We start from the raw sequence: 13,916 nt of genomic DNA, 5'->3' as shown, positions 1-13,916 counted from the left end.
TTCTAAAACTCTAGGGTGAAAATCTAAACACCTTAAAACTCTAGGGAGTAAAATCTAAATACTCCTAAAATATAGGGGTAAAATCCAAATTCTAAAACGTTAGGGTATAAAATTCAAACATCACCAAACTTTATGGGATAAATACCAAATTCTGAAACTTTAGAGTGTAAAATCCAATCACCTCTAAACTTTAGGGGTGTAATTTGTAATTTACCTTTATTATTTTAAAAGTGTGTTATGGCTTGTGAACTCTTTCATTTCACAGCTTGAGACACCTTTTTTTTTTTTTTTTTTTTTTTTTAACTTGAGATAAAAAATTTTCTCTTGTATAATCTAAGTTCCTATAATATCGACCACAAGTCCCTGCACATAAGTGGACATCCTCTTCAAACAATGCTTCTCGCAAATACGAAGGTAAAACATGAAACAACTAATACTATATTTACATAGAAAGCCGGAGAAAAGTAGAACAAAATTTATATTAATAATATATGTGGAAAAATCTTGATACTGCACGTTATACACTTAGCAATGTACACTCAGTAGTCAGTACACGTTATATCCAAAAATTGCGTGTATCATATCCGTGATAAAATGTGAACAGTAACAATGTACAATAGCAGTGTATGATAATCACTGCTCTTAACATCTTTCTCTGGTCTTTTTTTGTTGTTCAGGCCGAGCAAGCCTCTTAATTCTGACTGTAAGCCTCATTGAAAGTGACAAGGATCTCCTTTAATCTTGTTCAAATGAAGGCCGCAAAATGGAACACAAAGTAAAGGTGACTTATTGTACGACCATAAAAGAATTTGAATTTAGTTGTGATTTTCACTGTTGGGTTGAAACCCAATATCACTCTTATGGACGCAAGAATTACTGAGTGAAAGTAGAAGCGTGTTTACAAAGGGAAACTAAAAATCCCAAGTGACTACTATGTGGATCATAGAAGAGCTGTATACAGTGTGGATGATGGGGTTTTGAGTATTCGGGTACCTACAGGCTACAAGAGAGCTCCTGAGACTTGTGGAGTTGGCGTACCAGAGATTCCTAATCCATAGTTTTTGAAGTATTTTGTTTAAAATTTTACTAAGTTGATATCTTGTGTTACATGGGTTTTGAATGTATTTGATACATTTACTTCATGTTTTGTTGCCTCAAAACTCTCAGCTTAAATGCTAGGTTTCAGCTTTTATTTTGAACTGGTTATAAAAATTACTACGTAAATATACCATTCCTTCCCCATGTTTGGAACTCAGGCTCCCGCATTTCCCCCATACACTTTAAGGCATGGGGAGGTATCATCTGGCTCAACTCACCACGTGCTCCGTGTTTCAAAGCATTATCTAATGGCAGGTCTGCTCTTCTTCTGCTATTTAATGATGTGCTAGTTCATTCATTATAATGTTAGGGGTTATTTGGAGTTTTAAGGAGCCATTATTTAGTTGTTGGTTTTTATTTTATTTATAAATTATATTGTGTTATGAACTGGAAAACTGTAATGATAGTTTGGTCGTTGAGATGACTAATCTCCTGAACGGGGGTGAGAGAAGGGAAATTTGGGGTAAACTTTGCTTCATCATTTATTATTTGCTTACGCTCTTAAATAGTCTCAAGCAGAATGCTCAACTAGGAAATTCAAATTACAACTTGATAGTTCTGCAGCAAATTCAAATAATGAACTAATCCTAATCAACAAGTTGAAATAACAAGGGAATAACAATCGGATAGCAATAAATTTGGATGGAACTTATTGATAACTCCTTATCTGGTGCATGCAGCAAGCTTATCTTCTCCCACAAGTTCAGATGTTTTACGCAGAATGGTCTCATCCTTGTCTGAGTCATAACATATTGTTATTTTTTTTTTATGGATTGGTGGAGGGCTGTTTATGTTAATGTTTGATGGTGCATAGATTAAGAAACGATAAAAATATTCTTATTTTTTATAAAGAAACTTAAAGGTTTCACATGATCATTAGCATTACTCAAAGCATGCCAAAACAAATGCTTTAGATAAATATGCACAAGGTGCATATCTGCTTTCTAAACTTCATATAAGAAAAAAAAGAGGGGGGGGGGGTTGGTTGTTTATCTTTTGTATTAAATAATACCATGTCATCCGTATCAAAACGTAATAAATAAGAGACATGTGATTATTTACTGTAGTGCAGTGTGTATAAATTGCTCTTTAACTTTTTTTTTTTTTAATTTTATTTTTTAAAATTGGGTGCTGTGCTGAATATGTTCCATTTGATACTCTGATAATGCCATCAAAGTAATTTAAAATTAGAAATTGGGGCCTAAATACCTGAATTCAAATCTTCTATCCAATTCTTTTTAATCCCATTTTATGTTCCACAAATTAGAACTTTTCAATTTATTCCTTATTGAATGCCTTTTTCTTATATCACACACCTAATCTGGTTGTTCAAAAAGCCAAGGCCATCATGGAGAGATGCATGTTACACTATGATTTGAGCTCAATTTATCCATGTGCCTACCTTGCAATGTGGATCTTGGAAGTGGTGAATTTCAAGCACTAAAAAAACTGAAGTCATCTGTTTGATTAATGATGTTACTCTTTTGGTTTTATGTGACATCCTGAACATTTTATAAATGTGGATCTCTGTTTTCAGGGTACTTGTTATTTGTTACTTCCAGAAAGGATAGTAGGTATTGTATTTTTGAGTTGTGACTTGTAATTTAATGATATCCTAGTGCCTGTGTATGTTTTGAGCAGTAAGCATATAAATATACTAATTTGGTGTCCACCACCACCAAATCTTAGCTAATGGAAATATATGTAGATACTGTAACTAATAATGTCGAATCTAGTCAAAAGTCAATCAACTGTTGTGGGTGAGAAGCCGTACTAAGAACCTTGGACCTAAACACCAAAGCAAAGGCAATGAAAAGCATCCTAAATGATCAGGCTGCTATGACGTCTTAACAGCACATATCTTATCTCATGAGTCCTTAAATATTCTAACTTTATTTTACATAATAATTATCAAAAACAGTTTTAGTTTGAAATAACACAGAGACAGAATAGTTTTCCTCTTTTAGATAGCAGAAGAAATAAATAATTAGTGCATTGCAGTGATACAAATTTTTTCACAATGTATGCTATGATTGACACATATAATAATATGAGTAATGTTTATTATACACACACAACTGTACACACACCACTTTTGTACATAAATCGTGACTTCAACTCACAGTTTTAGTTCAATATAAGTGTGCTATGTATATAGTTGTGTATAAAAGACATTAACCTAATAATATTAGTGTTAGTAGTGAGTCCATGTAAAGTGATGTTGTTTTGTTGCCACTTTTGTAGAAAAAGATATGAAAAGAAAATTATGACCCTAGGATTGCTCTAAAAGAAAACCAACAAAAATAAAATATGCTCATGATTTGAAGCTCTTTAGAATACTTATTTTTTATTGCAAAAGGTATGATTAGAACATGGAATTTTCTTTTCTAAGACTTCAAACAGCACTTTGTTGGACTCTTTTAACAAAAAAAAAGAAAAAGAAAAAGGCAATTCACAAACAAATATGCAATCTAAGATCATTGCAATACTTTTGTTGTTGTTGCAGCAAATAGTGTGACTAGAACATGGAATTTTCTTTTCTAAAAAACTAAAACGCCTTGCATAAAAAAAAAAAAAAAAAAAACTAAAACGCCACTTTGTTGAACTCTTGTTACCCAAGAAAAAAAGGCAATTGGCAAACAAATATATGTAAGATCATTGCAATACTTTTTTCTGTTGCCAACAGCATGACTAGAACATGGAATTTCGTTTTTCTTTTTCTTTTTTCCTAAAAAATTTGAAACAACACTTTGTTGGACTCATTTTACCCAAGAAGAAAAAGACATTAGCAAACAAATATGTAAGATCATTGCTAATTTGCCATAACAAATTGTAAAGCCACATGCCTTCTATGGTGACCTTGCACTCTGCAAAAAGTTAAAAAGAGCACATAATAATAAAAGGACAACTTCTATCTAGCATATGTTCTACATTCAACTAAAGGTTGCTCGCTATTAATTAAAAGAAAAAAAAGAAAAAGAAAAGGGAAAGCCTTGTATCTAGTAAGAAACCAAATTTTATAAAGTTTCACTTTTTAATTATGAACTTACTAGGACTGAGGTTCCTTCAACAATAAAGTCTCAAGCAATGGAATATAATATAATTATATTATTAACTTGTCAAATGGTAAAAATGCTTTCGTTCGAGTTTGTATTTTGTATTTTTTTATTATTAAAACAGTGGTATACCAATTTCAGGTTTTTGTTATTTTAACTAAATATAATTTTATAACAAGTACTCTATTAAACCCTATAATTTAAAGATATAAAAAATTATATTCTATAAAAAGTATTAAATTAAACTCTGAAGTTTTAAAAATTAATAAATTAAACTATATAATTTAAAAAATAACACATTATTTTAAAAAATAATAAATTAAAATCTTGAACTTTTAAAAAATAAGAAATTGTTGTCAGGTATCTTGTAACTCAATTGACACTTCTAGGCGTCTCCAACAAAGACGCTTAAGTTCAAATCTCACTTCCCTTATTGTGGCTATGAAGTTATTATAAAACAAAATTGTTCTAATAAAAAATAACAAATTAAACCTCTGTTGATTTACTTTCTGGTTATTAACTTATTACTTTTAAAATTGTATAAGATTTTACATCCCTAAATTAAAAGTTTGGAAAGATAAAAGTTTCTTGTATTTTTTCATATTTATCTTGATTTATCATGTGGTAAAATTCCTTAATTTCAAAATACTTTTATTCCCTTCTTTTGTGCTGATTTTGATAGGTAAAAAGATTCAAAGCTGACCATCCTAACTCACTTTTTTACCAGTCAAACAAAAAAAAAAAAAAAAAAACAATGAACAAAAAGGTTACGTGAAAGGGAACCGTTTTCTTAATTATCTCAAACTACTATATATATATATATATATATATTAATCCATTTGCTCCAATAAAAAAACATCCTTATATCTTTGTTCCTCACTCCGTCTCTCCTTCTGTGTTTTGTGTCTGTGTGGATTCTCTCTTTGTTTTTTCTTCTCTGGAAAAGGGATTAGAAAGAAAGGAGGAAAGAAAAAGCTTTTTATTTTTTTGGCGATAATCCCAAAAGAAAGGAAAGAAAATTCAGAGTTCCTCTCTGCTGTGAAGTGAGAGAGTGAGAGAGAGAGAGAGAGAAAGCAAAGAAAGAATGACTGTACCTTTATCTTCAAGGCTGTGTTTGCCTCTGACCACTACCACTACTTCTCTCTCTTCTTCTTCTTCTTGTTCTTCATCAGACTTTCCTTCCAAATCCCTGAAAACCCTTCACACTGCAAGCCCCAATTTCAGTCTCCACTCTCCCTCTTCCCCTTCATCTTCTTCATTCCCTCATTCTCAACACACATGTACTCGAAAACACAAACGATCTCTCTCCACACCAACGGTATATAATCTTACTCTATGTGTTTGTAGGTGAATTTTAAGTGTTGGGGTTTTTGTTAATTTTGATGTTTTGGATGCAAAAGTTAGTAAATTTTTATGAGCTTGGGAGGTTGTTTATTCTTTGCTTTTGTTTGGAATGCTTAGGCTATAATGGGTTCTGTTCATTCATTGCATTCTTTGAGTGTGTAGGTGAATTTAGGAGTTGGGCTTTGGTAATTGAGATGTTTTGGATGCAAAAGTTTTGAACTTATTTTTTTTTTATGAGCTTGGGGATTTCTTATTCTTAGCTTTTGTTTGGAATGCATAGACTATAATGGGTTCTGTTCATTCATTGCATTCTGTCTGTGTGTAGGTGAATTCAGGTGTTAGGATTTGTAAATATAGATGTTTTAGATGGAAAAGTTAGTAAATTCTTATGAGCTTGGGCCTGGGTGGCTTTCTTGTTCTTAGCTTTTGTTTGGAATTCATGGGCTATGATGGGTTCTGTTCACTCATTGTATTCTTTGTGTGTGCAGGTGAATTTAGGAGTTGGGTTTTGTTGATTTAGATGTTTAGGATGCAAAAGTTAGTAACTTTTTTATTAACTTGGGGGCTTCTTATCCTTAGCTTTTGTTTGGAAGGCATAGACTATAATGGATTTTTGTTCGTTCATTGCATTTTGTAATTTTTGGACTTCTCCCTTTATGTCAAAAGAACCTTACCTTTTCTATTTATTAGATTGGTGAGAGTTGTATTTCCTATGATTGTAGGTGGAACCAATATTTTAGATTTGTTGTTGATTGCTAATAGTGTATGGTAGCTTGCAATGGAGAACTGGGGCTATGTGCTAATTATGAGATTTTAAATGTGAATATGTAGGTAAGAGAATCACATACAAAAGATTGGTAATTTTGTTTATTCAGTACTTGATGGACTAAGTTATTAGAAAGATAGGGATTTTTCTTTTGGAAGGGGGGAAGGGGGATGGGAGACTAGAAAGCATTGCTATAAAAATACATACAGTGATACAGATGAAACTTTTATAGTTTATACATTGAGTATTTGTGGAAAGACTAAAATATTTTTATGGGGTGAGTAGCCATGTATCAATTACTACCCTTCATATTTGGTGTTGGACATATTACCATTGTAAACCTTTTACAGTAAATTTGTTGTAGCTTTATCATTTTTCTTTTCTAATATGCTTTAGAATCAGATTTTATATATTCTTTGAATCTATCCTTTTTGCATATTAAAAGGAGAAGAATCCATGAAAACATTACCAAAGTGATATATTCCACTAAAGTTGCCCCCATAAATGCTAGTTGGGTTTGCAGGAATGTAAAATTATTGATTTGTGTCACTCCCAAAGGAGACTTGCCCTCCCACCAGTTTAAATTAATTGTTAGAAGGTCATAACTTTATTCAATCAAGGACAACCATCTGGTAGATTTGTTTACATGGTGGCACCTGTCAATTTGGCCTTAATGTATCCGCTTGCATGTTGCGTCAATAATCCTTTATGTCTAGAGTTTGAGCACCTATAAATTATTTTTTGATTTCATATGTAGTCAATCTAAACAATTGGGTAAGGCTTTGCTTAGTTTACCATATATCAGATGTAATTATCTCTCTGTTACAATGCATAATTGCTTACAGGGAAGTATCAAGCTTCCTGTAAACCTGCTTGGCCTTGAAATGAACAGGGTTGATACATGTAATTTGCACTGTATGACCATCTTTCCACCACCAACATGAATCAAAGCTCATGTTAGTTTGAACTTGTAGATCACCACTCTTGTGGGCAGTTGGTTTTCACTAATGATTTACTACCAGGGGCTCTGTTTTTATTTGCTGGTATAGTGGCTTTGTGGACATACAAGAAGAGATCAAGACATGGATAATTGGAACTATGAAGAGGAGAAGGTGTTTAACAAGTTTGGTTCAGATGAAGAGGCTGGCAATCAAATTCCAACTCAAGCCCAAACTATTGTAGAAGGATCAGGGGCAGTTCTGATGTCAGAGTTTAAACCTGTTCCAGATGTAGATTATTTACAGGTATGTAATTATCATGTTTCAAAATGGTTCTGCAGTTGAGCATTTATGTTCTTTATTTTCATTTTGATTTAATTTTACTTTTTTCCGCATGGTTATTTGACTATGAAAGGGTCCCATCTAATGTCTCTGATGAATTTGACCATATAGGTTTTTATTTTTTAATTTTTTATAAGTAATAAACTTTATTGATAGAGGAAAAAGTAAAAAAGAAGAACAAAACAACCAAAGCACACAGGGCATGTACTAAGGTAAGCAAAGAACAGACCGAAGCTAAGAAGTACAAGCAAATCAGACAACGAATTATAAACGAAAGTTCGAAATATAAGTTTGACATATTATTGCAAATGGAGGCTTACTTTTGTGCGACTTTTTACAAAATCTTTTTGATTGGCTTAGTTTATCTTTACTGTAATGATAACTAGGCATTTACAACTTTCAAGACAGAACGAGCATTTTGGCAGTTTCTTGAACTGTCTTAAGTTGTACTACCGGATATGTTCTTCAGTTTGTTTTTTAGTTTCCACTAGGGATGACCATGGGACACATGCACATCTAGTGAAGCCATGACCTCACCTTCCATGGGAGGATAAAAAGCTATTTAAAATTTATCTCATTGGAAAAAAAGAAAAAAGAAAAGGTTGGTTAGACTATGAATGGAGGTGAGTACAGAGTGGAGGTAAAGAGCTGTCCAAGTCTTGCCCTTTATATACATTTGTTATTGTTATTATTATTATTTAAAAGCTCATACCTTACACATGTCTGTATGTGTAAATTTGGTTTGGGTGTTGTTAGTTTTTACCTGCTAGCTGCCTCTCAATGTCACACACCACTGGCAATGTTGCAATTCTCTCTCTCTCTCTCTCTCTCTCTCTCTCTCTCTCTCGTGTGTGCATGTCTGTGTAAACATGCATGTCCACTTTGACTTTGAACTCATTTATACCTATGAAAAAACTGTGTCCATCTGAGTCTACAGATTTCCCATGGCGTGAAAGGAAATTAGTGCAATTAAATGCCACAAGGAGAGGAAATAAAGGGTTTGTGAATGACTGTTTTCAATAGGGAAGTAGACATCCTACTGTTCCTAAGTTTGCAACCGTGCCAAGTTTTCTCATTTCAGCTAATTTCACATGTACCTAGAATATGTTTTCAACATAAAGTTCTATGTTTATTCTTTTTTTGCTTTTATTTGCAGGAGCTATTGGCCATTCAACAACAAGGGCCAAGATCTATTGGTTTTTTGGGACAAGGAATATGGGTTTCATGCATCAAGAACTTATTGAGATTCTTAGCTATGCTATGGTTATAACTGTAAGATGCTATAATTGAATTCTTGTATGTGGCATTGTGCGTACACATTGAGAATTTCAAAATTTTCTATACTGTATGTTCCTGATTTTCTGCATAACTTCTTGCAGAAAAATCACATTTATACATCAGGAGCATCTGGAACTAATGCAGCTGTCATCAGAGGTGCTTTAAGAGCTGAGAGGCCAGAGCTGCTTACAGTGATTTTGCCTCAAAGTTTGAAAAAGCAACCTCCTGAGAGCCAGGAGTTATTATCAAAAGTAAGAGTTTGGTTTTACATATTCATTATGTTCATCCTTCATCTTTTGTACTGTTGATTTTTACTTTAGTTTTTCTCATATTTTATACCATCAGATAAACCCAAATATATTGTTTTTCAGTTTATAGCGTTACTTCATACCTGATGTGCCTGATTTTTCTCATGAATAAAATGATTTATTAAAATAAAGAACAAGTTGTGTACTAATGAGCCTAACCAATTACAATATGAAATTAAAAAATCTAGAAAATCTAAAAAATATACAGTAGGATGTTTCCTGGTGCACTCATTTAATCATACAAAGATAATATAATTGATGTGCTTGATCAATATATTTCATAATTTCTGAAAGGGAATCCTACGAAAGGTTTATTATTGTATATAAATATTTATGTTTTTATTTATATGCTAATAGGACAATGTTTGGCTACAAAGGCTACAACCGTCAATAGGAAGATGACATGTGTCCATGTCATGTGCAATACACGACTCACTTAAAATGGTTGTATACAATCACTTAAGTGTGGTTTAGTAAGACCAATATATTAAGCCCAAATAGCCTTTTTTTTTTTTTTTTTTTTTTTTGTAATACCTTATCATTTTTTTTAATGTACTGGCCGAGACCTCAATACTGGCTGAAACACCTGAAAAGCCCCTCGAGCAGGCCGGTATTTTATCTGATATGTTTCAGTGTCGTGCCAGCTTAATGTTTTGTACAGTACGGTATTGACAACTTTGGTTTTAGCATCAATTATGTAGTACAGTATAATATAAAAGGATTGTTATGTTGTACAGTATGGAAACTTACCAATGCATGTCCCCTTCTTGGAGATCGTTAATTCTAATGATAAACATGAATACATGATATTGTATTTCTGACTGCATGGCTTGAAATGTTTCTGAACAATAACTGTGGAGGATTTTACTGATGTCTTATGGTCTTCTGTTTTATTGAAACACTATACTATCTAGATCTTTTAGTCAAGAGTATTAATTGTTTCTCAGTATATATACTTGCTAGTAAAAAATTCTGTGAAACAGGGTGCTTCTAGTAGTTAAATGGTAGATTTCCCTCTTGTATTGGTTGATTTTTATGGTTTCAGAAATTTTGAAGTGATCCAGGTGGTTTGATCCTTCCAGAGTTTTGGTTTCTATATTCTATAGCAATTGTCTTTCTCAAAAGTAAAAATAAATATGAATAAATGGAAGATAGAGAGGTTTAATATTCTTCATGTTTAATAATGCATCTTTTTGAGGTGCAGACTTGTTTTGAATTTATATATTATAATCTTGGGTGATGGTGATAAAATATTTGTAGATATGGTGTATAAAACATTTGATATGCCCCCATAAGAATGCTTCTCGTATTATGAAGTAAGGTCAAATTATTCGTTGCTCATTGGCTGCTAACTGAATATAAATTAGCTTGCCTTGAATTAAGTGACCAAATGAAGTCAGATAAAGGGCATGGAGGCATAGTATTTCTTAGGAAGTTCAATTACAGTTCATATATGTTCCAGTTATTAAGTCTATTCTTGTTCTGACCCAAAAAGGAAGGGATAAAGGAAGAACAGTTATTGTTGTGATAATTTAAGTTTTTTTGTTGGATTTGCAGGTGAAGAATGTGATAGAGAAGCCTCACAATGATCATCTACCCCTATTAGAAGCCAGCAGGTTTGTAATTTATTTTCTCCAGTTACTCGTGTAGTCTTGATGCTTTATAAATGAGCAAGGAATGAGACTCATCTTACTGATGGCCTCTTATCTTGGTTGATACCATATTCATCCTTGGTGTGAAGGGAAACCTGTCATAGCTACATGTAAAATATCAATTTATAGTGGGTGGCTGATATTGGACACCTGTTCGGAAAAAAGGCTGAAGTTACTTGTTAGTGCTGGACAGGGTGAGTTCTATCGGGTAAAGCGTCTTCCTGCTAGATGGAAATTGTTGCAATTGTTGAAACAAATGCTGTCTTTGCATGGCTAAACTCACTGGCTGCAATTGTCAATGAGACAAGCTGACTCTACTCTGGTCAATGCTCTGTTAACCATGTGGGTGAGCTAGATTTTTTAAATAAATCTCAACTAAAACGTTGAGGTTTAGATTTCTAGATGACCAAGCATGAGCAATAATTATGAGCTTGACAAACTTGCGTGACAAGCCTAGCTAAAGTTTACCTGCCAATTTGTTCAAACAAAAACCACTTTGAGAATTGGGAATTAAGTTCTTGCTTATCTATCATGTTTCTCATTGCAATATAGTGATAGCCAACTTGTATTGGTCTAGACTAGTAAATAACCTATCTTATAAGCTGACAAGCCCTAACATAACCTGAATTTGGTTTTGCATCATGGGCTAGTGCCTTGCATAGGTGCAGCCATTTCTCAAGATTTTAGTAAGGCAGACAGCCAAATCTTTTATGAATTTCATATATGGTTTTTGAGAGGAATTTATAGCTTTGATGGTGATCGTGCAGGTTGTGCAACATGGATATCATTTCACATGTACAACAAGTCATTTGCTTTGCATTCCATGACAGTAAGTTGCTTATGGAAACCTGTCAAGAGGCCAAAAATATGCGCAAGATTGTGACCCTCTTCTACTTGGACTAGAGCAGATTGCTCACTTCTGTCCATACATTGCAGAAAGATTCTTATTTTTGTTTGTAAATTAGGGGATTAAATGAGACATTATTTTTCTTTGTAGATTGTAACAGTGAGAAAGGGGGCCAATTTTCTCCATTATTTCTTATTGTTAATAGGAAAGAAACTATTACAGATGTACCAATTCAAATGAATGCTCATGCATGTTGCATGCTTGCAATATGCCAATATATCTGATTCGTTTAGATTCGGTGAAATTAGAATTGTTGATGCAGTTTGAATGAGAATGTCGTGAGCTTGTATAACAGTGCTGCTAATATGCAAGTACTACATATTTTTTGTTAATTGGTTTAATCTTTATAGTCTGATGGGTTGGACTTTTTTAAAATGTGGGGTGGATCACATTTGATGAGCCTTGTATAAAAAAATATAATATATATATATATATAAATATTATACTGTTAGGTCGATTTTGGTTTGGCTCGGTCTGCTTGTTTTTGAAACCGGGATTTAACCGAAAAAAAATCAGCTTTTAAAAATTAAAATTGAAAAAATTAGCTCAGTTCGGGCAGTTTTGGGCAGTCCATTCATTTTTTTTTTTCAGCCATAGTAAACATTCTAGTCTAGGACAGGTAATAATGACATTTAAAAAGATCCCAAATATTGCATTCTTTATTCTTTTTATTGTTTGAATTGGGTGAAAAGAGCTGTTGATGTGGTTCAATAGAAGCAAAATAGTAATAAATGCTATGTTTCAATTGTTAAATATTATATAGATATTGATATTAATTTGGAACATAGTTCCATTATGTTTGATGTGCACAATATCGAGGGAACTAACTCATACAATTGGGCGTGCAAGGAAGTGTAGAGACTCAATTGGTAGTTATGTTTATTAGTTCAAAATTTGAGACTGTTTAGTAGTTCAAAATTTGATTGGTCTCTTGCATTGGGTTTCACCATTAATAACTAGTAAGTTCAAAATTTGAGACTATGTTTACTAGTTCAAAATTTGATTGGTCTTGTTCATTGGGTTACACTAGTAGCAACTAGTAAGTACAAAATTTGAGACTGTTTACTACAAAATTTGATTGGATTCGTGCATTGCGTTTCATTAGTAGTAACTAGTAAGTCCATTCTAGGGTTGTTGCCTTTTGTATTATTTATTATTCTTTAGACTCTTTTGTGTCCATTGTACATGAAGTAGTCTTTTTGCAATAAAATATTTCTTAACTTAAAAAAAAAAAAAAGAATAAATTATATTGACCTCCCATAGGGATTGTTGAAAATACAAACACCTTTCTAGGCTCTTTTGAAATTACACTGACCTTTCCTTGGGTGAAAAAAATGATCTAATTTTAAAGGTGGGGGTTCAATTCAGATTGGTGTCTGGAACTAGTATTACGTTGAAGGTGCTGTTTTAGTTTTGAAGTCAGATTTGGATGGTGATGTTGATGGTAATGGTTTTGATTGCTCTATTAGGATTTTATATTTAGTGAAAGGAGGGGAGAAATGAGCATAAAGATGACAAGGATGTGAATTATTTTCTCTCACTGGGGAGTCGTTATTTTGGATAACAAGTCATGGTTTTGCCTATTTGGATTATCAGATCTCAATGTAATTTACCCAATCAAATAATAAGAACATGAATGATCAATGGCTAAGTATCCAGTCCTTCATGTGAACTTTTTATTGAATATGCAATTTCCTTACAAAAGACGGAAACCACCCAAGGAGGGCTCATGTCAATGTAGAGGAATTGGTCTCCTTTTAACATAGAAGAGTGCATCAGTCAAATACTGAGATCATTGGAGCGATCTCTCTCTCTTTTCCTTTTTGAGCTTTACTTGAGGAAGCATCAAATATCTTTGAGGTGCTCTTTTGGTTTGAAATGGTTAATTTGAATAAAATGTCAAATGATGCTCTGGATGAAATGCCAAATGAAATTTGAAGGAAACCACCCTTGTTACACTTTGTACCTGGGCGTTAAGTTTGTTGTTAACTTGAATTAAAATTCAAAGTTTAGGGTGCAAAGTGTAATTATCCTTTCTAGTCTACCTACATATTACATTTCCTTATTTACCATCCCTATAGCATTGGCTGATAGGTTGGAACATATTCAAAGAAGCTTTTTATGGGGGTCTGTAGAGGAGTGTTTCAAACATTCTTTGGTGGCTTGGGAGAAGGTATGCACACCTTTGGAGATGGGTGGTTTGGGGATTAGGAAGATAGTGCTTTTT

At 33.0% G+C, this 13,916-nt stretch overlaps 1 protein-coding gene across 1 annotated transcript; it reads left to right on the top strand.

The window, feature by feature from the left end:
- Window positions 1-4,987: 4,987 nt before the first annotated feature.
- On the top strand, window positions 4,988-11,933 carry LOC111984596 (uncharacterized). The gene is given in 7 exon segments (XM_024016221.2): window positions 4,988-5,472; window positions 7,314-7,508; window positions 8,701-8,737; window positions 8,740-8,816; window positions 8,924-9,073; window positions 10,688-10,746; window positions 11,550-11,933. Coding segments are annotated over 7 exon segments (888 nt in total). The 5' UTR covers window positions 4,988-5,238; the 3' UTR covers window positions 11,686-11,933.
- Window positions 11,934-13,916: the final 1,983 nt, after the last annotated feature.

Source organism: Quercus suber, unplaced genomic scaffold, assembly GCF_002906115.3.
Source record: "Quercus suber isolate HL8 unplaced genomic scaffold, Cork oak 2.0 scaffold_102, whole genome shotgun sequence".
In the NCBI taxonomy this organism is placed as follows: Eukaryota; Viridiplantae; Streptophyta; class Magnoliopsida; order Fagales; family Fagaceae; genus Quercus; species Quercus suber.
This window is presented reverse-complemented; position numbering and strand designations above follow the sequence as displayed.